The sequence below is a fragment of the Scleropages formosus genome, chromosome 25 (genome assembly GCF_900964775.1).
Source record: "Scleropages formosus chromosome 25, fSclFor1.1, whole genome shotgun sequence".
Taxonomy (NCBI): domain Eukaryota; kingdom Metazoa; phylum Chordata; class Actinopteri; order Osteoglossiformes; family Osteoglossidae; genus Scleropages; species Scleropages formosus.
Window position 1 is genome coordinate 12,300,644 of NC_041830.1, and position 25,626 is coordinate 12,326,269.

Here is a 25,626-nt window from a genome sequence, read left to right on the forward strand (position 1 = left end):
TTCCCCAACGCTTCTATGGTAAGCGACGCGGAACAAACTTTATCTAAACCCCGCCCCGTTTCGACACAATGCTATGGTAAGCGTTAAGGGTCAAACACTGCGAAGCACTGCCTGAACGCAGATTCCAGTGTTCAATAATTTAGAAACGATTCTACAGTTAGCGAGGGAAAATAAGCATGGAAAAAAACGCGTTTTATACAGTTCTACGGGAAGCGGTAAGCGACAAACCCCAAAAATCATGATATGATATGAAAACGGACACATGCGGCCATGCTATGGTTCGCGTTGCAGTAAAATATTTTACATAAGCGTAAGTGTTAGTTGGTCGCCCGGATTTTTCTCGCTTGTAGATTTTAGCGGCGGCAGGGAAACTAAGTATTTCTCTCTAGATAACTCTTTCTTTGTAACAGAGATGTTTGTGTATAATATAATTTCAACTCAAGCGGTTGGCAAACTCTGAATGAATCGTACCTCACGTTTATGAATTTTCTTGTCAAATGTCAAGTGTATTGAATGAATCCTTAATTTCCAACATCGCAGTATTTATATATAAACAAGAAAAGCAGGAGTTTGCTGTGTTTTAAATCTACCAAAGAAATTAACTTAAGCCGGCGGGAAGAGAAGACTCGCGTGTGTTTGAATCATGTGTAAAGAATACAAGGATTCTAGAAGTTTCTGGTGTGTTCAGGTGGAGCAGTGCTGCGATGAGCTGAATAAATCCTCTTAAAGAAGAGCGTCCAAGGCTGCGGGCACATTGACAGAGCCAGACTGGGTCCTGTAACAGGTACACACACGTGTTCAACAATAATTGAGCAACAGACAGAGCACAGCTTTTACTTCTCTCAGTTTACCGTGGTGCAATGGTGGTGTTTCAGCACTGGCCCGTTTTTTCTGTTCCGCAGGCAGTGCTGCTGGTGGGAGGACAGTTTGAGATTTCGACAGGATGACCCTCTCGCACTTGAAAGATATCGTCCGGAGATGTGTAAGCCTGTGTGTGTGTGTGTGTGTGTGTGTGTGTGTGTGTGTGTGTGTGTGTGTGTCCCCGTCCGTCCATCCGTCCGTCCATCAGCACATTCGCTCTTGACTTCCTCGCCTCTTCCCCTCTCTTTCTCTCGCTGTCCCTTCGCAGCAGGCTGTCCAGGATGACAACTTCAAGCCGGAGGATTACGAACTGTTTCAGATCGCCGGGCGGGAGGTCGTTGAGCAGGGCGGCAGCGCGCAGCTCCTGGAAGTGATCAAAGATGAGAAAAACAAGGTGACGGAGACCCTTGATCATGCCCGTCGCTCCTTCGAGCCATCTTCCGGCCGGAGAAAGAAAACGTTGCATCTCGCTCTGTGTATTACGCTATGTCTTACTTCACCTACACGCTGCTCTCTCTGTCAACGTTTCTCTCTCGCACACACGTGCTCAGAACATCGTGAGGGCGATGGGATGGAGTCTGCTGGGCCCTCTGGTGAAGGTGCTCATCGAGAAAGAGGAGGAGAGTCTTCCTCACTGCCTGGCTATTTTTACCCACATACTAGAGGTTGGAGTTTATTATGTTGCAACTCACTACTAATATTTGGGAAAATCTAATTATCTGATACATCCAGTATAAAGTATGAATCCAATATTTAGCCACCTACTGATGTATTTCTTTTTTTTTTGCATTAATATAATCGATATTTTATCATCGTTAGAAAAATGCCTTCGCTCATTTTTGAAACAAAGAGACAAAATACGTGACCTAAAGAACAGAAAGGCTCAGGTTGTTATGCTCATAGCTTTTGGAAAACCCTCTGTTTTTCCATCAGGTTTGCAGTCCCAAAGAACTGCTCGTAGGACTGCTGGAGCAAGTTGAGGATGCACATCCGGACTCCATCACGGACACTGTCATCCTTCTGCTCCAGCCCCTCCAAAAAGGTAGCAGGCTGTTGCCACCTCCCTGGGAGTTGTCGCCTCGTTCCCAGTGTTTACAGCCCTGTCTTTTGCTGCTTGGAATCCTATATCTGTTGTGACTCACGTTTTCCCTTTAAGTCTGGGCTCTCACCGAATAAGTTTAAAAATATATATGGAATTATAACACAAAATGCTGTTTGCTCTCAAATTCAGAGTAATTGTTCACTTAATTAATTGTCCTTTGATAGTTGTGTTGCTCATTTTTAATTTTATATGAGCAAAGGATGATGAGACCCTTTCGGTTACCAAAAACACAAGAAAAGTCCTGTCAGATCATGTGTGAGTAATGTAATTAATGAACGTGGAACATGGTGTCCAAGTGTGATCAGACCTCCCCAGGACGATGTTAGAATTCAGATTTGTTGCGCACCCCCTACTGGAGACCCTCAACGCCCCCTTCCCACTATGCTGTTCGGCCCACAGTGCTGCTGAAGCTGGGCAGTAAGAAGGCCTCATCCGTGGGCATGGCGCTGGCGACGGTGCTGAGTCAGGTGGCGCGGCTGCCGGTGCCCTACACGGCGGCGCAGGAGGATGAAGACGCGTTCGGCCTGTGCCGCTGCTGTGCCGCGCTGCTGGCCTTCGTCGAACCCTTCGTGCAGGAGGTTCGGCTGAGCCTGGGGAAGGGCGGCCTCCAGGACGACGAGCTGAGGACCGAGCTGCTCAAGTTGTAGGCGACAACATTCCCAGTACTTGGGTTTGATTTATTATTAATCCCACCTGTTTGATGTATTATTTATTACCCAGCCAAGTGCCTGCACCCCGGCAATATTTAATTCTGTGGAATGAGAATGAGCCTCTGAAGTCAGAATGCTCCCTCCTGGTTGTTGAAGCGGGTACAGTGGTTGATGGCGGCAAGGCTTTCTCCTGTGGGCTTTTACTTTTACTGGCTATAACTAGTTAGTCCTTGAACCGAGACAACTAACTAATTGGTGAAATCAGGTGGCGTTTGTGTTTGGGTGTTTTTGTTTCCTTTTTAAACTTAACGTGCAAATTAGGGCCTTGAAATGATATGTGGTGTCGTGTTCGATTTGCTTTGTGTTTTCAGCTGTATGAAATGCCTTAAGGAGCCACTCATGGAGGCAAATCTAAAGGAGGACCCAGACTCTTCCCAGAAGTTTCCCCTTAGGAGGTTCGCCTCCGAGATCCTGGTAAGCCCTCCCCAAAGTTGTTGCATCATGCACCGGCGCCCGTGGAGGCACTGTCAGCATCGAACTCGCTCCGTAAAAGCAGCGACAGCGTGTTGTTTCTCCCTGCAGCTCATCCTGTCTAGCATCAGGGAGGCCCTTCCCAGCCTCCTGTTCCACCACCTGCTGAAGCGCAAGGAGGAGCCAGGTTTCTTGGAGGAGGACGTCCGGTACCCCAGGGAGTCGCTGGCCTGCTTGGCCTACTTGCTGTTTGTGGAGCACATTGGTTCAGAGAGCTTCCCTGCTGTCTTCAGGTAACAGGATGAAGCACGGCCTCAAGGTGGCGCAGTGGGTAGCACCGGTGCCTTGCAGCGGTTAGGCTTCGGGTTCGGACGCGGGTTCAAATCCGTCTCGGTCTGTGTGGAATTTGCACGTTCTTGCCGTCTTCCCGTGGTTTTCATTCACGTGCTCTGGTTTCCTCCCGCAGTCCAAGTACATGGGTTTCAGTTGAGCTGGTGACTCTCTGTTGCCTTCAGTGTGTGTGAGAGAAAATGAGCAAATGAGGGGTAAACTGGTAGTATAGTGGTTAGAGCAGCTGCCTTTGGACCCAAAGGTCACAGGTTCAAGTCTCACCTCCAGCTGTTAGTACTCCTGAGCAAGGTAGTTACCCTAAGTTGCTCCAGTAAAATTACCCAGCTGTATAAATGGGTAAATAATTGCAAAGTAGCTTAACGTTGTAAGTCGCTTTGGAGAAAAATGTCAACTGAACGAATAAATGTAGATTGCTTCGCTTTGATGTCTTGGATGAAAGTGTCAGCTAAAAACTAGTAATAAGAATAAACCCATAATGTCAGCGTCCTGCTTGTCCCCTTTCATTAACGTGGCACTTTATATCTGGGTGTAGCGCTGCTCCTGTACTGTCTCACTTCAGCTGTTATCTGTGCTGGTGAAAGTTTCATTATTACTTTAATAAGGTTTAGTATCTCAATTTCAGCTGTTCCTTTATTCATTTTTAGCCCCGTGTTTGTCCTGCAGTGTAATATGGAGTACATCGATCTTTTACTGAGCAGGTATGTGGATGTTCTTCTTCCTCCAGGGAGACATTAACATAGATTTAATGATGTTATTTATGGACTGAAGCAGTACAGTAGAGGAGCAGGTAGATCTGGAGTCTCTCAGCTCCAGCGCTGAGGTTGCGAGGCCCGAAGATGTGCAGGTTATTTGAACTTATGACTAAATAGCCCTTATATTTATGTACTTATATGTTTTATTAGAGAATTTGAAGTGTGTTTCATTTCTTATTTGTTATGCGTTCAGAAAGGGATTTGACAGAGTCCACAATACAGCATAGTGGTAGTGGCTTAGAATAGCTTCATGAAAAATAATTAATAAATAATTTAATTGATTTGACTCTTTTATAAGCTAATATAATATTAATAATCCAATGTAAAGGCCAGTCTTAATGATTTCTGGTTTGGTTTTCCCCTCAATCTTCCATGGACAGAAAGGAGGAGTCGCGCTTGCAAAAGGGACTGGTAAGTGAAGGAAAACCTAGCAAATGACAGAATGACACCTCCAGTCTGCAGGGTTGTTGTTGAATTACTCCAGTAAAATGTGAACTTGTACCAGTCAAAAGTTTGAGTCCACTTGCTGGAAACTTGTTTTTCCCGCATTCAGAGTTTTGTTGAGAAGTTTGATGAGAAAATGAGCCCACATGTCTTCCCAGCTCTTCCCACAGATGTAGGACACTTGTGGGCTGACTTACACTGATTTACCCATTTGTACAGCTGATTAATTTTAACTGTATCAGTTAAAATTAAAGTGAAGGAGGGTGCGGTGGCAAGGGGGTGCGGTGGCGCAGTGGGTTGGACCACAGTCCTGCTCTCCGGTGGGTCTGGGGTTCGAGTCCCGCTTGGGGTGCCTTGCGATGGACTGGCGTCCCGTCCTGGGTGTGTCCCCTCCCCCTCCAGCCTTACGCCCTGAGTTGCCGGGTTAGGCTCCGGTTCCCCGTGACCCTGTATGGGACAAGCGGTTCTGAAAATGTGTGTGTGTGTGGGTGCGGTGGCCTGGCAGGTTTGGCCGGCACCTGCTGTGTGGCTGCTCTGGGGTTTGAGCCCTGCTTAGGTTGCCTTGAGATGAACTGGCGTCCCGTCCTGGGTGTGTCCCCTCCCCTCTCGGCGTTGCGCCCTGTGTTGCTAGGTATGGCTCCGGCTCGTCACAACCCCACTCGGGACAAGCTGTTGTTGACGGTGGTTGGTTGGTTAAGAGTAAGTACCTTGTTGAGGTGCACGACAGCGGTAGGTCAGATTCAAACCTGCGAACCTTGCAGTCTGAAGGTGGCTATGCTGTGCTATCTGCTCCACTATGCTCTCTGCTACCTGAGATCCCTGGACTTTTCTGTCCTATTTGCAACACCAAGTATTGTCCAGGTGTACTCAAACTTTTGACTGTTATTCTATAAATGAACAAAATATGAAATCCATTTTGATAAAAGCACTGACTAAGGAAAGATGGATGACCTTCAAGATGAAAACACGGTTTCTGTCCTGAAATTTTACGGCATGTTGTCGTCCCACCTTTGTCGTCGTGTAAGTCACTTTGGTGAATAAGGTGTGTGGGCTGATCACACTACATAGAGTTCATTGAAAGTTACTTTGGAGAAAAGCATCTGCTAAATAAACAAATGTAAAAGAAGGGGGCGCAGTGGCACGGCGGGCTTGGCGGGGTCCTGCTCTCTGGCGGGTCTGGGATTCGAGTCCTGCTTGGGGTGCCTTGCAATGGACTGGCATCCCGTCCTGGGTGTGTCCCCTCCCCATCCAGCTTTGTGCCCTATGTTGCTGGGTAAGGCTTTGGTTCGCTGCGACCCCGCTTGGGACAAACGGTTACAGACTGCGTGTGTGTGTGTGTGTGTGTGTGTGTGTGTGTGTGTGTGTGTGTGTGTGTGTGTGTGTGTGTGTGTGTAAAATGTAAATGTGTTTCCCAATGTAGGACCTGTATGAGAAGAGTCTGGTGAGGCTGGAGGACAACAGCTTACCTGTGATGCTGCTAGAGCTCAAGACCTTCCTCAGTGTTCCTCAGGTGTGGAAGAACTCCAATGAACAACACACACTGTGTGTGTGTGTGTTTGCATAGAGATAGAGTGCATACACACAAAGTATTTATCATGAATGCTAATGAGAAACCTTCCTGTGTTTCTTTTCAGAACCTGGTGAACGTGATGACCTTATGTCCAATTCAGAATCTGGTAGGGTTGCTGTGTTTATGATATCAATCATGAGCGAGCCGCCCCCACCTTACCATATTTTACTGTGTTTATAGCATCGAGGGTGCTGATAAAATGTGGTTTTCCGTTTTCCAGAGAACCCGTGCTCTCTCTGTGTTCCAGCTGAGCATCGATAAATTCGATATGGAGGCCAAGTACAAGTTCTTCAGGTGGCTGTCGTCAGATTGACGCCATCCGCATGCTCATGTACCCACCCCCCACGGTGCCCCTTTTTGCTTACAGGGTTTTTTTTTTTTGGTTTTGCGTTTCTCTGCAGATGCATGCTGAAGACGAGCAGCCATGCTGGCGTTGAGGGCTACGTCATTAAGAATATCAGAAATCAGATTGACTTTGCTCTCAAGGTACATCTTACAATAACAGTAGTGGCACATAATGTGAGAGAACAATAGAATAATTTTTAAGGGACATCTTTTAATGAGTATTTAGCTGACACCTTTCTAATGCTAAATATACCATGGTAAACTTCCTACATTCATTTTCCCATTTAGGCAACAGGAAGGTAACACACACTCCCACACTCACTCTCAAATACACACACTGAGGGCTGTTTAGATTCACCAGTTCGCTTGAAACAAATGTCCTCAGAATGATATTAAACCCTGAAATGTAGATGTTAATGTAATTTAAAGCCATTAAAAAAGGTTTTTATAGTTGTTATCTAAAATTAGTGGTAAAAGCTGTTTGGGGCTGACTCAGGAATTCCTTACTGCATTAAAGGAATTGTGTGTGAAATCCTTAGAATGACAGTATGATGAATATAGTGTGTGTGTGTGTGTGTGTGTGTGTGTGTGTGTGTGTGTGTGTGTGTGTGTGTGTGTGTGTGTGTGTGTGTGTCTGTTTTGCTACCCTCAGCCTGGCAATGGAAACCCCTGGTTCCTGGGTATACACCTGCTACCCCTCCTCCGCCTGGCACTGAGCCTCCCCCAGGGCCCGGAGACAGACCTGCTGCAGGGCTTGGACAGGTGACACCACCACCCCCCCCATCCCTGCCTGCCATCACTAATGCATGAGAGGAGGGCGGGCTGTTGCATTCCCACGGACACGGCGCGCCAGCAGGCGTCCACACACCCAGCAGCAGCCTGGGCTCAGGTGTCTCACCTGCAGCCGACGTTCAGTAATGGAGAGGGCTGTGGCGGTGCACTGGGTGCGCCTAGGTTACACACGCCTGTATCCGTGCCCTCAGCTGATAAAAGTGTCCCAAAAGGAAGCGCTACGAGGAGATTATTCGCATGTGGAAGGTGCCAGAAATAAACCATCATCAAACTGCATACCCTTCACTGGATTATGGATTATCTATATTTTATCATAGACTAAACAGTTTATGGAACAGCACAGTGGTGGTGATTGTAGAACTGATACTTTAGATCTCCTGGGGTGTGCATGTGGATGTGAAATTGAATCTGGCTCAGCCTGCATGTGGCCTACATGTTCTCTCTGTGTTCGCATGGCTTTCTTCCAGGTGCTCTTGTTTCTTCCCACAGTCTAAAGATGCGTCTTTTGGCCTAATTGGTGAATAAATTGCCCTTTATGTGTGTATTTGAAAGAATGAGCATGTTATTGCCCTCTGATGGTCTGGTATCCTGTCTAGGATGTATCCTTTTTTTAGACATCTAAGGATGTGTTATAAATGGTATATATATATATATGTACACACGCTATATAATATTTACGTTTATTTAGCAGACGCTTTTCTCCAAAGCAACTTCCACTGGATACTGTGTAGTGTTATCAGCCCACACACCTTATTCACCAAGGTGACTTACACTGCTTGATACACTACTTACAATGGGTCACTCATCCATACACCATATATATAATATAATTTATATATAAAGTGTACTTGTGGAAAGGCTCCCTGAGGGGTGCTCATGACCACTGTGCTTCTTCTTCCCAGGATTATGGAGTCTCTCAACCTCCTGAGATACCTGCTGCTCAGGGACAAAGAGTCTGAGAACGAGGTGGGTGTTTGTGGTGGAAACACCAAACCAGTTTTGCTGTGATCAGTGTTTGATGTGAGAGGGATGTCATCCCCGGCTCGTGACCCCAGTTCACCTCTTTGGTGTTTTCAGACGGGGATCTGGACGGAGCTCTACAGGATCGAGGACAGCTTCATGAAGCCTCTGCGGCTGGGGCTCAATATGTCACGAGCCCACTATGAAGCGGAGCTCAAGAGCGTTCGGGAGAGCAGAAAGCTAAGAGCTCGAGGTAAGTACCCACCAGGCTCCAGAAGAACTACCCCAGACAATGGTAGGAATGGGTCATTGCATTGCAAACTATTCCTAAACTGTTTGTCTGCATCTTGAGCCTGAACTACAGCTTCAATTTGTGTCAGAGATCCTGAGTGATGGAGGGATGCCAGAGTTGTGGGTGAGGAGCATTTTTTTTGTGAAAAAACGCCCCCTACAGCTCAGTCTGCTATGTGCAGAGCTTTGTTTGCCAGTGATGGAAGTGGTGTGAAAATAAAATAATCACTTTTGTCTGGAGTGCAGCGCAGCTACTCCCTATAGTTGAGTCTTACCACAGTTGATTGTTCTACGGTGTGTGTGTGCGTGTGTGTGTCCTCTGCAGAGGCCAAAGCTGGTGGGCCCGTTTGCACTGTGACAGTGGGAGGCGAGAAGTTGCCCAACATGACCCCTGAGATGCAGCTTCAAGTAAGTCCTGATTACCTCTTCTCGATTCTGATCTGAAGGTCCCGCCCCCTCGTTCCAGTCATACTCTTTATCTCACCTCCTCCTGATTTATTAGTCCCACCGTCTTCTTCCCAATGCCAAAGTATAAATCCTTACCACTCCTCCACCTCCTCATCTATAAGTCTCTCCCCCTCATTCCAGTCCTGATTTGGTCCTGACTCTTCTTGATCTGTTAGTCCCACCCTCTTCCTTGCAGTCCCAATGTATAAAACCTCCCCACTTCTCCACCTCGTAATCTTTTAATTCCTGTCCTCAGTCATAATCTATAAGCTCCGCCCCCTCTCCCTGAACTACAAGTTCCACCCCCTTCCTTCCAGTCCTGATAATTTTTTTCCTCTGTTTGTGTTAATTTCCTACTTTTGTTTCTGTGTTTATGTCCTTCTGCCACTGTCACTAAGCAGGAAGGGTTTTTTCATCTCCAGCTAGATGGGAGGTGGCTGTTAACACTGATTACAGTAATCCATTCTGATGTTCCAGGTCCTGCAGTCAGCCCTGAACACTTTCGATATGATCGAGATCGTACTGGCTCGAATTGAGGAAATCACAGAGGTAAAGCCAAATGTCTAACAAGGAGAAGAAATGGGACTGATCCTTATACTAAACTCACCTGTGTTCATTTTATTTTTTTAAACTGTGGCAGTGCTCTGCTTTCCCCTCTATTACATGTGTACATGAAGAATATTATTTATGGAAAGATGATAGAGATGCTAGCGGATGCTGTTGTTCCATTTTTACCTGACTAGTAAAATTTATGCTGCTAGAAGTGACTGCTGAAGTTGGTGAACTAAGATGGCTTTGTATTTGCATGGTCAAGGACGTGCATGTGACAATTTTTTTTTTTTTAACACAAAACACCATTTTTTAAAATAAAACTAGCCTTTTCTAGCAATCCTGTGCTGGTCTTATTTTTTTATGTTCAGTTGTGACAAATTCTTGCGGACAGAACATTTTTTGCAAGTATGTTTTGATTTAGTTAGTCCTGTTTGTGCATTGGGAAATAATATGATAGAACATTAAGTTGAATTTGAAAGGTTCTGCTCATTCTGGACTTCCTTCCTAAATGGCTGTGAGATGCATCAGGTTTATTGCTGTGTCTTTGGGATGCATTTTGCTGTAGGCCACACCGCTCCCTCACCCCAGATTTAAATCCAGCCCCCCCCATGCTGACATAGGACATGCTGGTTGCCTGGTTACGAGTGTGGTCACCATGCAAGCGTGTCTTTGCTCCTGTGGAACCCCACAGAGAACGGGGAAAATCAGCTTAACTCCGTCTGCGTTTGCCCTTTGAGGCTGACCAGCAAGACCTTTGTGAGAAGGTGATTAATGTGCACTCTCGGGCTCAGCCATGGATATAAATGAATTGTTTTTGAAATAAAGCTCTGCTGAAGAAATGGGCACAAGATGACCAACCAAAACTAAGTATTACTAAATATTTCCTCAAAGGTGAAATGAGAAAAGTAATAAATATAGTAAATATTGTGTATTAACCTTGTTATTGCTAGAAATTATGAGAGAAAAAAACTGTGCAAAACCAAGCCCTTCTAGCAAAAACAATTTTGTATTAACAATTTAAGTAGGAAGGAGTGATTTAGCTGTTTGTGGGTGTTTGCACAGAGAGCCGTGTTACTCTTCTAAGAAGGTACTGTATGAACCCTACATGATCTTTTTTTCCAGGCGTGCACTTGCCCACAAATTCCTATTCACATGATAAATTTACGGTCAGACTCGAGTAAAAGCGCAACTAGATCAATCGAAAATGAGAGCCACGCGAGACAGAGTGTAAAACAGTGCGGCGATGTGTTATCTGGCGAAACTTTGAAATGTGCTTGTACAAATTTTCCCAGAAACGAGTGACAGGAAGACTTGCGATGTGTCATATTTCTGGGACAAGCAATCAAGGTTGAGAGTGTGAGTGAGTACAACTCAGATGATAGTGTTGATCAGTTTATTGTTTGGCTTTAATCTGAGGAACAAAGACTGATCGCTGCTCTTAAACAATCCACGTTGTACCGTGTATTGGATTTCTTTAAATAGGCATCTAGACTGTAGGCAGTGGGCATCCGCCCAAACCACAAACACACAGGAACACAGCCCTGCAGCAACTGTAGAGCCATTAGAAACTCGATGCTCTAACTGCGGTGTGTGTGAGTGAGCGTATGAGTGTGTGTATGGATCAAGCTCTCCTCCCAAGCAGCTGGAAGACTGGCCGTGGCAATGCGATACTCCGTTCTTGATTCGCCATCTAGAAAGGCACTGGGAATGCAGGCAGCCATGTGGAACTTCTCCTTCCCATCTCTGCGATTGCCTGGTGGGGTCTCAGAGGGGTGTATCCATACGGGCCACAGTGGATGCACCGGTAACACGAGAGCTGGATTGCAATGTGTAAACACATTCAATAATCTGAGGTAATGCACTCTGAGATGAACGTTTGCTGAATTCCGCTGTTGCCACAGTTTTCAAAACCCTTGTTGAGTTTTCTCATTATGAACTGACTGATGGTGGCTGAGATCCAGACTCCATTCTTGAAGTTTTCCTTCTTCAGTCTGTTACGACGCATTTGGTTAACGGTTCTGTTACGTCCTATTTTTCAAATCTTCCTGTAACCTGCTTTGTTAAATATTAATATTTTATTTTTTTAAGGGATTCTTGTACAATGCAAATACGGCGATGAAAATTTCCATATGACGACATTTTTCCATTCCTCATACACCACATGCTGCTTAAGCAGTGACTGAAGTTTGCGACAAGATTGCGTTATTACCAAGAAAGGGTATATCAGGTATTTCAGATTTTTTCATTAACTTATGATGCCACTCATTGTGCGTGGCTCATCCCTTCAGTAACTGCTTTTGTGCACCACCTACAGATACTGAAATCTTGCCCCAGAGCAAGATATACGACAGGCTACAACAACCTTGTTGGCCTTTTGTTCTTTCATAACCACACATTTTATTTTGCTTTAAATGCTACAATAAATGCAAATTGACAGGTTTAAATCATTTGATACCGTGTCTGGCGGCAAACTGATCGGTAATTTGAGAGGTATGCCTTGTCCTGCCTATGTAACTGAAGCAACATCAAGTAAACAGTCAAACATACAGAAATTATGCACATGCAGATGAGTTCTTTGAATGTCCACTATGAGTCAGGCTTTGTGCTTGGAAGGAGAACGCTGGGAAATGAGGAGTGTCCGCTCGCCGAAAAAAGCCCGAATCTAAGGTTCGTCGGAAAAGCAAACAAAACCAGCAAAAGGAAAGAAATGTCCCATGTGGCCAGTTCCAGTCCCAGTCCCAGTCCCATTGTGATACAAATGAAGTCCTTCAGAAGGCAAACTGGAGCCGGACCCCTAGCTCAAAGGCCCCGCCTCCATGGCACTGCCTCAAGAGCCCTAACCCCACCCCTTCCCCATCCTGTTCCGACTCAGTGGTGAGTTTCCAGCTCCACGATGGTCCACTCTCCCTGGGGTGAGGCGGCATCCTCTGGGGAGAAGCTGGTCACGGTGATGCTGGTTCCGGAGTCCTCCAGAGGGGAAATGAGCTCCGCCCACCTCTTGAAGGTCTCCTGCTCCAGGGGCGGGGTCAGGCAGTCACGCGACAGTGCCAACGTCTGCTTGATCAGGTACTGCGCCAGGTTCAGGTCCTCAGGGACGCAGTTAATGATCCCCAGGTTGGACTCCTGCTCCGAGAGCAGCTGACGGAGCAGCGTCCAGTCCCGCTCTGCAAAATGGCTGCTCCCATCATCTTCGTTATCGTCGTCCGCCTCCTTCTCCTGCTCCTTCTCCTCCTCGTCCTCTTCCTGCGGCTCCAGGGGCCGGCCCACATTGCACCTGTCCGCGTCCAAGCTCTGCTCAAAGGCCTCCCCCACATCCGCCTCGTAGATGGGGGAGAGGGCTTTGGATGGGCGGCGGTCATACGTGCAGCTTTGATCCAATCTCTCACAATCATGTAAGTCCCCTAGAAGCAATTAACAACACTTCACAATATCAAAGTGATTCAGACCTTCCACCACGCGTTGTCACAAGCGCTACGTTAGACAGGGGGGCAAACTGTCACGGTCATCTGATACGATGAGCACAGTCAGAGGGTCACCCTTAGTGCAACACTGTCCACTTTGCTTTCAGTGGTTTCACCTGATGATTTCAGACCATAAATTAGTGCCAATTCACTATCTAGGTCCAGATTTTATGGTTTGCATGTATTTGGACTGAAATTGACTTCATAACGTGTACAGCAGTTACGGAGTCCAAACACATAGTCGAAGGACGAAGATGTCCTCTGTAACGGGAAAAAAGTGACAAATGGTGCATCGCGACCGAGATGAGCGCTTCCGTTACACACAGCGGTGGACTGCTGCCCTAAAGGTGGGAGGTACAGAGATTCTTGTCTGAATGTGTCTCTTTCATCATCCGCTTCCACTCGAACACAGCAAGCCACTCTGGAGGATGAGTCTATATGATACGCTTGTCAGTCTTCATTTGTTTTTTTTTTCTTTTAAAAAAACGCATAATACACAAAATTTACTAAGTAAATATGTATTTTTTTTTAATATATATTTTTTCACACATGTCCTGAAATGAAAGAGAAATCCGCTCACAGACGCGAGCGCATCGCAAGCATCGCTTTTCCAATACCAGCTGAGCATGTCGGCTTCTGCAGCCACAATGGTTTCCAGTAATTCGGTCAAAGAGGAGGGGGATTGAGGCTCATGCTTGGAAAACCGCATTACAGCAAACGGGGGCCTGCTGCAGCGTGACAAACCGAAGGTTGGACTTTATTTAATCCGCTGCAGCGGAACGGGGGGGGGCAAGCAAACGTGTGACACACAGCTGTGTAAGCTTGACCAAAAGAGAGACATAGCAGATCGTTCAAAGCTCTACCTAAAGCACATCAAGTATAATAAGCTGTAAGCGCCACAAATGAATAGTCAAACAAGAAAACAAAACCAAAAAGGAAAAAAAAAAAAAAAAAACAAACAAAACACCACAGCATTCGGTGAAATCCGTTGTATTTAAAGATGGTCGTCTACAGACTAGAAACACCAAAAGAAAACAATGGAACAGAGAGAATGATCAACAGAAGAGTGAGCTGCACACAGAAATCTATAAGCTACTTCGGGGAAGCGTTGCCACTGTTTCCGGGCTCAAAATACAGCAGGTAACAAAAATGGTAATAATCGGCATGCGAAAGATCAGGAAATCAACACAAACTAAAAAGCGCGTCAGACAAACGAGTCGAACCCGAGCCTGCGCAGACAAAGACGAGCACATATACATATGCCCCTTTGTTTTAAAAGCAAACTGATTGCAGAGGCGGTTGTCGGAGAGCAGTCCATAGAGTCGAAGAACTGTCCACGTGGGTCTTTCAAGAGACCGGTCAATTCGCCTTAGCTCTGTGACGCTGCTGTGACTGCGGTGCACGTATGGCACTGGGCTGGTTGGCAAAGTCATGAGGAATTTTGTTCGCTTGCATTAAAAAAAAAAAAAAAAAAGAAAAAGACAAAACGTGCCAGGAGTTCGTAAAGGTGTGAAAAGGACGAGCGGCCTACGCGTCTTGGGATCCCGTTTGGCGCGTTCGCCGGAGTGCAGAAAGGGCCAGGGCATTTAACAGAAGACAAAAAAAAAAAGAAAATGTGCAAGTGCTTTCTATGTACATCAAAGTGCCGTGGTAAACCTTATGAAAGACAATACGCTTCACGAGGCCGGATGGTTCTCAACCTGCATCACTGCACAATACAGGCGTTTGCTGTGCTGCAAGTTGGACATCTCTTAGGAGCGTGCAGTGAGCTTGAGACTCGATTCATAACCTTTTTTTCTGTTGTTTTTGGTTCTTAACGACATTGCTTTTGCGCGGACAAAGGTAGTTTATGTTTCGAGGAAGATTTTTTTCTGTTCGCTTTTAGGAGAGACCTCCATTTTGTAGCTACGTAGCCTGTGTAGCATACATATGTAGCTGTGTAGCTATGGAATTATATTTTGCTGTATTAATGAAAGAGGATCCACAGTATTTCACGTGATTGCTGTTATCCAGCATGGGTTGCATAAACCAGAGTTATAACTGAGAGTTGAAATTTTTGAGATAGACATTTTTATCTTATGCTGTTGTATATAGTAAGCTAAAGTAATGGTTTCAGTGCTTTAAGGTGGAGAGAGGACTCTGATATGAGAGGGTTTCTGTGAGGATTGTATCATGCTAAGGATATACTGCTTTTTGTGGCGTTTCAGAGACGGCCAGCTCTTTGGCATGTGCCGAGCCCCTAAAGCTATACTTTACCTGCTGGGGAAGGCGGGGCTTGGGTGGAAAGGATGCTCTCTGCTGACTGCTGGTCGCACAAGTCAGGATGTGAGTCCTGTTTCTTGCCGTCCGAGAGTCCTGCCGAAGGGATCCGCCGTGGAGGAGCGTCTGCATACTGCTCGCTGCACTGGAGGTCAAGATGGCAGGGCCTCTCCTGAGGCCGGAGGTCACTGGGCTCCGTGGGATCACGTTCCTCCTGCGGGGTCTCCCGCACTTCTGTCAGGAACAAGGAGTGCTTGTGCTCCTGCTCCACACCATTGTCCTTGTGCAATGTGCTTTCTGGGCCCTGCTTTGCTGTGGAGTGGGAGGAGCCATGAGCAGTCTTGGCCCGGTCAAGGTTGGTGCCATCGAACACATCACAGTGCGGGGCGAGGCTGTTGGGGTGGTGTGGAGGAGTTTGTGCCCCTCCTTCCTCAGATCCTAGCTCCTCACATTCATCGACAGAAAGCAGCACGGAGCGGCGGAAGTTAGAGGCCGACTGGTAGCCTGCTGGTTCGTTCTCCTGCTCGCCGATGTCCTCAAAGGCCAGGTTGACGATGCCTTGGAATTGCCGAGGGGAGAGATCAGCAGAGGGCAGCGGGGCCTCCTCTGGGACCTCCATTTCTGAGCGGTCGTCCTCTGTCTCCTCCTCCTCATCAGACGAGAACAGCTGGTGGTCTGGAATGTTTTTGACGGTGACGGTAGTGTCCTCCTCGCATGCCTCCTCTTCAACGGGTGCATCATTGTGGCGGAGCCAAGACCGTGGCCGGTGGCGGGGCACCTCTTCCTCGCTGGTTGAGTGGCCATGGAAAGGGTCTCCGGCCTCACGGGCTCGCAGTCGCAACTCGGCTCGTAGCCCCGCGTCATACATCTTCAGCTCTTCGGGCGTGCTTGTGTCGCTGCTGCTGCGGCCCAGAAAGTCGTGGCACAGCATGGTGCCACACTTGGAGACGCCCCTGTCATTGGACCCATCGTCATCCTGAGAACCGCCTGCGTCGTAGTCTTCCGAGCGAGGCTTAATATCATCCGAGGAGGTGGTGGCAGCACTGGCAGACTCTGACTCAGGACTGACCTGATGGTGTAGGCCACTCCAGGAGTCCTCCAGAGGGGTCTCAGATCCCTCTACGCTGCCTGGAGTCATCACTGCATCTTTGTCCTTGGGTACATTTGGACAGCAGGATGTGGGAACGTAACCTGGAGTCTGCGGCCCAAGCTTCCCTTCTGTGGCTGTATCTGCATCCATGTGCATGGAATGGTTTGTGGGAAGGACCTTGCTCTGATCTCTGGTCACATCTGTCTGGAGAGGTGTTCCCTGGCTGTTACCTGAGCTCTGGCAGGTGGTTATGGAGGGTGATCTCTCACCTTGCTCCAGTGCTGCTTTCCGTGATTCCTCGGTGATGGGCCCGCGAGAGTTGGGCCCCACACATCTGCTGGCTGCACCTTTCTGGGTTGAAGTCTCCTTGGCTTTTGCTAAATCTTTCCTGGGCCCAGCAGGAGGGTGTTTCTCATGTGCCATTGATTTGGGAGAGCCCTTTGGTGTGGGCGACTCGTTGACACCTTTCTGCCTTGGGGACCCTTTGCCTCCCGCCAGATTGTGAGTTTTACTAGACCTCCCGTTAGTCTTAGCATCGGCTGCAGCAGCAGCTGTGGCCTTTGCCAGCTTCTTTTTAGAAACTTCAGAGATCAGCTGGTCTCCAGCTGACATCTTAGGGCTCTCCCTGCCCTCCTCTTTCCTTGGTGATGCAGGCTTCTTGCTATTCCCCGTGGAAGCTGGCTTGACCCCTGGATCCAGAAAAGAAACTAGAGTTTCATGCTTTCATTTGAGTTCAGCAAGTTCAATTCTTATTAACATGCAAAGGATCACACACAGATCATTAACTTAACAAATTGCCTTCTAAATATAACCACTTGCCGACAGAGTAGCATCAGCAACATGAGCATCATTAATACTGAGAAGATAACGGCCATAGCTTCTTGTTTTGAATTTTAATTTAAATGTTGTATTGGAATGTTTTGCTCATCTGAGGGACATACAACGCACGTGTTGCCAAGGTTTCATAGATGCAGATGCCTAGATGAGTTCAAAAGATGCATGTCTTCATCATGAATGCATAAATTGACTTAACAGAGACATGAGGAATGAATGTTAGGGCAGCAGAAGCGTATGTCTGTATAATGAGGGTACAGCTTGATTCTCTGATATGCTTTTGTACCTATGGAGCAGAAAAGTAAAATTATCTGTCTCACCCAGGCTCTCTCCCTGTGAGGTGGATGTGTTCCTCCCTCGTAGCTCTGCTCGGGACCCCTGGACCGTGCGGCTTGCTGCTGGGGGCTTGGACCTGCCGGCCTCCTTTGCGTTTGCCTTGCTCACAGTACTGTGGCAGATAAATCATATTTAAAGCTACAGTCCTTGCTACTATGAGCTGATTTACTCTGCTTTCGAAAAAAAAAAAATCACATTCACTTGTCAGAAGAATGTATGTTTCGTCTCCACCACGTTATTGAAAGTGTATGTTGTCATTCACTAGCTACATCTATTATCATGCAGGTTGAAATACTGAACACTAAGGGGCAGCAAAGACAGCTTTAGCTACATGTATCATCCATGGCAGAACACGATTTTTGGGGCTGAACACGAAGACCCATTTTTTACCTGTTCGTCTTGGTGGAATCGGACTTCTGCAGCATCTTTGTCACGGGGGACCTGGGTGATGCCTTTGCAGTGGTCTTTGGCCTGTGACCTGAAACAACCCCTGAGGATTTATTCTCATTTCCAGCTCAGATCGCACAGTCATTTCCATACGTCTCCACTTCTTAATAACATGTTGCAAATCCTCACAGCAATACGGATCTTGTAAAAAACACAACTTTACAGCCCAGTATCTACAGCACAGTATGAGGTGTTTCTCGCGAATGATGTTTGATATGGCTAGCTAGTTAGATAGCTAAAGCTCCCATCTTAGGCTCCTCTTACAATCATTTTCTTCAGAAAACGCCAAATCTGTGACAGGAAGGTGGCTGATAAACGGCATCGATAATGGCTTTTAACCTTTTATAGTGACTTTTATGCATTCCTGCATTATTCTGCTTTCATCAGCTTCATTCGAAGTGGTTGTTTTGAAACAAAACATCCCGGGCTGTTGAGATAAAACAGCCATCACTATCTAGAAACGTTCAAGGTTTGTTAGCGAAGGTTATTCTATCGCTCCACTGGCTTGCGGAGAGCACAGATATTAAAGAAAAGGTCAAATGATTTCATGTTAGCTTTTTCAATGTGAAGATTGTACTAGAAGCTCTATATAACAATTGCACCTGGCAAAAAAGAATATGGCTTTGTGCAGAGGAAACATTACTTTTACCCATCACCCACAAAACCGGATTTAATATATGCCTCTTGTCAGCTCTTGTTTGCAGTCCCACGTTGCAGCAGGACCTGGCACACTTACTCATTGTGAGTAATAAAGTGTTACTGTGGTTAATGTGGATAGATAGAGAGATCTGTTTTACTGTGGCTGTGCAGGGAGCCTGGAGAGCTAATGGGGGCATAATGAGGTGGTTTGTGGTGGTTTGGGGAGAGGGGGCAGACGGGGTGTTTGTTGGACCGATTGCCAAGCCGCATCTGGGATGTTCATAAAAGAACAATGGGGTCACCAAGCCTTGACTACAGGACAGAAACAATTTGAACCCCTGAGGCAGAGCAATGAGCCAGCTGGAGGGCCTCAGCAGGGGGGTGGGAAGGCAGATATTTGACTCGTGGCATGGTTTGACCTTCAACCTCAGCTGCGGCACATTTGCTCCCATTCTTAAAGACATCCTACTGACTTTTAAAAGGAGTTGTGCAAAAAGGATGGATAATCAAGCATCTAGGTTCCTTATGAGTGCGAAGCTGTGACGGAAGTTACCGGAATGGCTTTCCTGACCTGGCGTTCCACTGCGAGGGCTACTTGAGTTGTTCTCAGGTGAGACGCTGCCAGAAGTAGGGGTACTTAGAGGGGGTGTGGCCACTGCCACATCAGCGCTCTGCAGTGGCTCCTTCCCAGACATGTTCCTCTTGGTCTTTGTGGACTTTGGCTGGCCTGTGGTAGCACCACCCGTGGCCTTGGGCCTAGTACCTGGGATTGGTTTCTTCTCCTTGGTACCGTTCGGCTCCCGGAGCCCACTTATGGAGCTGCTGCTTGCTGCTGAGTTTTCCCGTCGTAAGACCTCTCCCTTGGGAGTGCCGTTGAGCTCAGGCTTTGGTCTGGCAGCCATCCTAGCTTTGGTGGGCCCAGCGCTGTCGCCGGACTTTGACACCTTAGCCTTGTCTTTGCAGTTCTTGGCCTTGAGGGCTTCGCTGTCCTCAGGCTTGTTGCAGATCACCCTCCCTGAGACAGCTGTTTGTCCGGGCCCACCCAGCCCGTCGGATTTCATCTTCCCCAGCACTTGTTGGGGTAAGAAGGACAAAAGTCTAGGAAATGATGTTTGTGTCTCTGAGACTTCCTGGGAGCGTTGTATGACCCAAAGTGGGAGCTGGAAGGAATTTGGGGAATCTCGCACACCTGAGCTGCTGGGGACACGTAGAGAAACACACACATCACGCATGGAGCATCATGACATGCTAAGCCCCGCCATCACCACTGCGCCCTGCACATCCTAGCTTCATTTGTGTAATTACATGCCAATGCAACTGGGGAGATGGCCTTTCGACGTGCTAACTGCAAAATGGTGCTCATTAGTCAACTGGTATACAGAGAGCCAGAGAGGAACCCTGGCCTGTCCTGTCAGCATCTGTCAAATCCTTCCTCCATGAAATCGCAAATGGACACTCTGTAGCCCGTGCTTGGCCAGTTTCCTCAGCCCTATAACGTGTCTTAGCGACTTCAGGGACCCAAAGGTTCTATTCATTATATTCTATTCTCACGGACAGTGAAAAGCCATGTGAGATACAAGTGAGAACTGGCAGGCATGAATCACAGTACCGTTGGCAGCGCACAGTAAACCGGCGCCCCCTTCCCCACCCCCCATGGCCATCAGCACACAATGGGGAATCACGGCACCGCGGAGACATCAAGCAAATGGAAATCACGACCGAGCCGGCTGGTATGAAAATGGAGAATGCCTTTGTGCTTTACCTGGACCAGTGATTCTGGGCTTCTGGCAGGGTCTTCAGCTATTTCTTTCATCAAGAGGTGCTGAGGGAAAGACAACGTATTCGGTTGTTAAATCAAATTAAAGAAAATTAATTGCTATTCCTCAGGAAGGAATGGCTTCAGATAGCATGGCTCGAGAAATCTTCGCTGCTCTTTTCTGTTTGAAGACGGGACCTTAATTCTGGAGACGCTTAGCAGCATAACAGGAGAAGCTTCTGTCGGGTGATTCAGCTCAGTAATATCAAGAGATTTTAATTAAGTGTAATGCTAGGTGATCTAAATTTTCCTGAATAAAGAACAAGATTGCAGGTTGCTAAATTCACATCAGCCAGATAAAAATCCTGGTGCACAAGGACTAAGGGAAGCTTTAGTTTGTCCTCATGCAGTGGGTGAAAGCCTCTCGATGCACCGCCCCCAGAGCAAACCCACTGCAGAAGCACACAGCGTTTCCTTCATGCTACATATATATACGTAGATAAACATATATCTCTGTATGGTATGCATATGTGCTGTGAGTGTTTCTGCCTTTCTGCAGGGCACAATGAATAATGGCTCAAGATCAAGACGTTAAAGACGGGCTACAAATGCCGGAAAATAAATGATTTGTGTTTTGCATCAATACACAGCACTATTGGCCTCTACATCAAGTTGATGTTTTGCTCATAGTGGATACACACACGTGCATCTTGGCAGTTAGATGGATCAGCTGGGGGAATAATGGATTAATGAGGCGGTCGCCATCGACAACGTGCTGGTCGCACAATGGAGGGAGCCGGGAGCATCTCGGCTGCTGCTGCGACTGTGGCCCCGGTGCAGGGGCTTCCCTGCCTGTTAATGAGCAGCACATGCTGCTTCGTAACAACCGTCTCTACGAAGCACATCCCAGTACTCCCTACACAAGTTCCAAAGGGATGTCCCAGGAGTCATGTCATTCTCATTGACCGTCACTGACAGAAGAAGAGCAACACAAAGCAACAGCGTGATAAAGCGACGGATCCTTGGTCTGCCATAGTGTGCGTTGGAAGAATGCCTGTCCACCACCCGTTCCCAGTGGCCTACCTGCTGGTATCGGCTCCCCGTTCCTCAGGACCAGGTGCTCCCATCGCTGTGCGTGGAGGAACCTGAGACGCGGGGTGCAGATCCGCATGTGCTGTGCCTGTGCCTCATGCCTTGATGACTGGCGGAGAAACGGAGGGAGGGTGAGCGAGGAGAGAGAGAGAGAGAGAGAGAGAGAGAGAGAGTAAGAGGGAGAGAGAGCAAGGGAGGGTGAGGAGCGCAAGAGCAAATCAGCAGCCGCTTAAGGGCCCGTCGCCATGGCAACCAATCATTATTCCCCTGTGAATCTTCTTACTCCCCAAGCTGAATCAGTGATGTCATGGCTGAGATTGAAGACTGCCTGGGTGTTCGGTCTCTCCTGCTTGTGTATGAGGGTAGAGGCTCTGGGGAGATTCAGATGGAAAAGCCTGAAGGTGGCGACTACCCAAAGGGATGGTCTGTGTTTCTGAGTAAAATGTAGAGCAACCCTAAATGTGGCGATCGCACATCCTGCAGAGGGAATTTCTTTGTGGGAGGTGCAGAAATTCGTGAGTCGCAGAAGGACGTTTCTGAACCGCAAAGCACGGGGAACCACACATATGATCCAAACAAAGTCACGCTCATCTGGGCCACTCGAGAAGTGCTGACACTGTAAATCTCTGAGGCGTGCCCTCAAAGAGGCTTACCCCTAAATGTGTAGGAATGCAAAGCTCGGCTACTGCCAGCCCAGGGTGGGTTTGTTCTGTTCGCACCTGGGACCTTGCCATTGAGCCTGAACGTGGGTCTCTCACATTCCTCAGCGCAGGCCTTGCAGAACTGATTCAGTTGGTGGCATCTGGGGGGAGGGGTGGGAATGAGTTTTGCTAAAATAAGAGTGAAATGCTGCCATTTCCAGTGTGCTGCTTGTCTCAGGTGCAAAGAGGGGAATGGCCTCCTTTGGTCCAAAGTCTTCTCTGCTATGAGCTATGAGGGGCAGAACTACTATACAGTTAGCATGCCATGCTAATGGAGCAAAAAACTGATGGATGAACAGAGAAGGAGGGGAAAGAGCCTTAATCTTTATCATTTACTCTTCCTCTCTCACCCACAACAAGTATCTTGATCTTCATATCCAGTCATGTTGTCTATGGCAGCAAGGTATCAGGGGCAGGTATCTAGCCTTTAGCCTTGAAACGGACCTCAGACAACTGTAAAACCGGATGCTTTTTGGGACCAAGTCTATGCAAAGAAATATATCTTTCCATGCCGTTCCATGCAGTGCTTTTTTGCATCAGGTGGTATAGTGGTTAGAGCTGCCACCTTGCACTGCAAGGATCCAGGTTTGAGTCCCACCTCATGTTATAGTGCTGTTGATCAAGTTGCTTACCCTGGATTGATCCAGTTAAATTTACCCAGCTGTATACGTGGGTAAAATGCTTGTCTATTCGCAAGCAATGGTATGTATCTTAGCACTGTAAGTTGCTTTAGACAGAAGCATCAAGTAAAGGAACATATGAAAATGGCATGTTGCCACCATCCACTGGCACTCATGTCGGCATGACGAACAATCTGATTGGCTCACACTCACAGAGTGGGTGTGGCCTCGTCCCCTTCAGAGAGGGTTCTGAGACAAGGGTAGGCAAGGGTGGGCTCCAACATGCCGTCACAATCTGTTAAGACATGCACTGGCATCTGTCTGCCGCCGGCTCTGCCTCTGACCCTTTACAGTGAAAACATTGCAGAGAAGATTTGTTTATTTGCATAGTTTCTTCTAAAGAAGATGTGACCATCAAATACTGTTTATACAATACTGTATTGCATGTTGTATAATGCTTTATGTAATGAGGGATTGGAATAATCTTATAAATGGGTAACAATGCTTGAGCATTATTATTATTATTATTATTATTATTATTATTATTATTATTATTATTATTCAATAATTAATACACACACACAATGTCTACAACATATGAGCTAGGGTGAAATGAAAAGAAAAATGTTCATACTAACTATAACTTACGACAAAAACAGTATGATACTAACTAATACCCAGTGAGAAACTGAGAAACCCCCCCAAAAAATGCCATATGCTGCATTTTTGAAAAAAAGGATTTATGGGCTGATTTGATGACCTTTGATCTGAGAGAATATAAGAACTCATACACACACACACACTCGTTCATACAAAGAAATGCGCATAAATGCACACGCGCTTCCTGTACGGTGTTTAATAATCCTGCCTTAATAACTGTGCACGTCATCAGCCAGTATGGGCGATAAACATGCATTAACCTGATCAAAGAAATTACACAACCGCTCTTTCCCAAGCAGATGATAGAGCGTTTGGGGAGAGAATCACTCCAAGCACTTTTATTCATAATGTCAAACACCAAGGAAATAAAAATGAGAGAAAAAACAACTTACGTCAGTAATTTTTTCTTTTTTTTTCACATGGAAAGGTTTGTAGGGGTTTGGAATTTGCATCCTAGTGAAGTATTAGGGACTTATCCTTCAGATAATTCAGCACATCCTGACTGATTTTACATTATTTAAGGCAGCACAGCTACCTACCAGTATTTAGATATCAAACATCCAAATGATAACTTCCAAATGACAGCTTTAACTATTACCCCAACCACTGTAGACCATTAATTTTTTACTGAAAGACCTTAAAATGACTGATATCACCCCTTAATATCTCCGAGACTCTGGTCGCTAGACTCTGAAGCAAGGCTGGGAGCGGATTCTCAGCTGGGGTGATGCACAAGGCTGAGTTGCTGTACCATGCTTGCGTCCTCGCTTTGGGTCTGGACAGAGGAAAAATAGAGCCACTCAATTAGGAGTCCTGATTACCCCGCCTGTCAATACTCTAGCTGTTCTCCAAAACAAATTAGCAGCTCCGGCCTAAAAATTGAATGAGACAGACTGATGTAATTGGATACATCTCCGCTCGCTGGCGTCTTCCGCTCTGAAATCGGGAGCACCGGGAATGTTGCTGTGGGAGCCTCGGAATCACGTGACCTCGGGGGGGGGGGTTCGGGTCATGAGGAATCCAACCTCTCTGGAATGGAGTGGGTATGTAGGAAGCTGCTAGTGTACTGTTTAGAACTAAGGACTACTGTCTTTAGACCAAAAGGTTACAGGTTCAAATCCTGCCTCCACCTCTAGTACCCTTGAGTGAGGTACTTCACCTAGATTGTTGTAGGAAAGTTACCCAGCTTAATAAACTGGAAAATAAGTATAAGCAGCCACATACTGCAAGGTGCTTTGGAGGAAAGCATCAGTGGAACGAATAAACGTAAATGCAGAAGAGCTGAGTCAAACATAAACACCAGTAAAAAAACTCATAAAAACCAAGCTCTCATTGAATGTCCTAAAGCTGGAACTGCATTCGATGGATATCCATATCACTGGTCTAACATCTGGGAGATGGCCAGAAACAGAATCAACACCGGTCCTCGTGTGACACTGTGCGGAGCCCACGATTGATCAGCTGTTCCCCTGCCAGTCCATCACCCCTGCCAACGCTATGTGACTCACAGAACCGCTTAAACCCACGACTGGATCCGCACACGCGTCCGTCACCCCGCTGGAGGGACTTTCACAGGAAACGACTGATTCCACACCCCCGCACTCTTCCACTGTTGTTTTTGCCCAACAGGCCAATCGCAATGGGCACCTAAGTGACCGAAAGAAAGATCCAGATGGAAGCAGATGGCAGTTAACCTAAGTTGACACTCTGTAAGAGGGTCACTATCATCAAAGTGTCATTTCATGCTTCTCCAGGCTGTTCTGCTCTTAGTGAGTGACACTCTAATGAAAGATATCCAGCAGATTAACCTTAGCACTTCAAAATATGTGCATTTATTCAGTTTTTAAATTTCCATATCCTTGGATTTTCATATGAAGCAAAGCTGCATATTTAACATACACACTACATGACTTTGGATAAAAGTGCCCTCAAAATAAGTAAATTGCTAAATGTTGTAGTCATTTACCACAGTCGATGGTCTTCACATTGACACAGTTGATACCTCTGTGGAGTCATCATCTCAGGGCTCTGGACTCTTGCAGGGTCTAGACTCCGGAAATTTCCACTGATCTCATTTCCACTCTAATTTACTGTCTGATGTAATCTGTAAAACTGAGCAAGCAATGAATGTCCAATCTGCACC

The 25,626-nt window shown here is 46.8% G+C and overlaps 2 protein-coding genes across 5 annotated transcripts; one reads left to right on the top strand and one right to left on the bottom strand.

Annotated features, from left to right (window-relative positions):
* The first annotated feature begins 139 nt into the window (after window positions 1-139).
* glmna (glomulin, FKBP associated protein a) lies at window positions 140-9,903 on the top strand. 2 transcript variants are annotated; one of them, XM_018730808.2, is made up of 20 exons: window positions 140-215; window positions 689-784; window positions 903-982; window positions 1,130-1,255; window positions 1,413-1,526; window positions 1,795-1,903; window positions 2,363-2,606; window positions 2,985-3,087; window positions 3,196-3,377; window positions 4,080-4,133; window positions 4,568-4,598; window positions 6,052-6,141; window positions 6,266-6,307; window positions 6,422-6,495; window positions 6,603-6,687; window positions 7,199-7,308; window positions 8,241-8,304; window positions 8,416-8,551; window positions 8,915-8,997; window positions 9,514-9,903. In XM_018730808.2, exons 3-20 carry the CDS (start codon window positions 944-946, stop codon window positions 9,601-9,603), a joined length of 1,776 nt encoding a protein of 591 aa, XP_018586324.1. In that variant the 5' UTR covers window positions 140-215; window positions 689-784; window positions 903-943; the 3' UTR covers window positions 9,604-9,903. The 2 variants fall into 2 exon arrangements, with proteins under 2 accessions (XP_018586324.1, XP_018586325.1); XM_018730809.2 differs by having other exon boundaries at window positions 1,133-1,255.
* Window positions 9,904-11,681: 1,778 nt separating this feature from the next.
* btbd8 (BTB domain containing 8) lies at window positions 11,682-21,619 on the bottom strand. Of its 3 annotated transcripts, none has more exons than XM_018730790.2 (7): window positions 21,494-21,619; window positions 20,417-20,476; window positions 19,208-19,848; window positions 17,959-18,046; window positions 17,553-17,680; window positions 15,306-17,087; window positions 11,682-12,989 (listed from the first exon to the last, which is right to left on the bottom strand). In XM_018730790.2, exons 3-7 carry the CDS (start codon window positions 19,713-19,715, stop codon window positions 12,457-12,459), a joined length of 3,039 nt encoding a protein of 1,012 aa, XP_018586306.2. In that variant the 5' UTR covers window positions 19,716-19,848; window positions 20,417-20,476; window positions 21,494-21,619; the 3' UTR covers window positions 11,682-12,456. The 3 variants fall into 3 exon arrangements, with proteins under 3 accessions (XP_018586306.2, XP_018586307.2, XP_018586305.2); XM_018730791.2 differs by having other exon boundaries at window positions 19,226-19,851; XM_018730789.2 differs by having other exon boundaries at window positions 19,208-19,851.
* Between the last annotated feature and the right edge of the window lie 4,007 nt (window positions 21,620-25,626).

What these genes read in the sequence shown, in the direction of transcription:
- btbd8 (XM_018730790.2), bottom strand. Translation starts at nt 19,715, where the DNA reads ATGAAATCCGACGGGCTGGGTGGGCCCGGACAAACAGCTGTCTCAGGG. An exon ending in GATTCCACCAAGACGAACAG is followed by an intron (nt 17,681 to 17,958) that starts GTAAAAAATGGG and finishes TATCTGCCACAG; the next exon opens with TACTGTGAGCAAGGCAAACG. An exon ending in CTCACAGGGAGAGAGCCTGG is followed by an intron (nt 17,088 to 17,552) that starts GTGAGACAGATA and finishes TTCTGGATCCAG; the next exon opens with GGGTCAAGCCAGCTTCCACG.
- glmna (XM_018730808.2), top strand. Translation starts at nt 944, where the DNA reads ATGACCCTCTCGCACTTGAAAGATATCGTCCGGAGATGT. An exon ending in AGGACCGAGCTGCTCAAGTT is followed by an intron (nt 2,607 to 2,984) that starts GTAGGCGACAAC and finishes TTGTGTTTTCAG; the next exon opens with CTGTATGAAATGCCTTAAGG. An exon ending in GGTTCGCCTCCGAGATCCTG is followed by an intron (nt 3,088 to 3,195) that starts GTAAGCCCTCCC and finishes TTCTCCCTGCAG; the next exon opens with CTCATCCTGTCTAGCATCAG.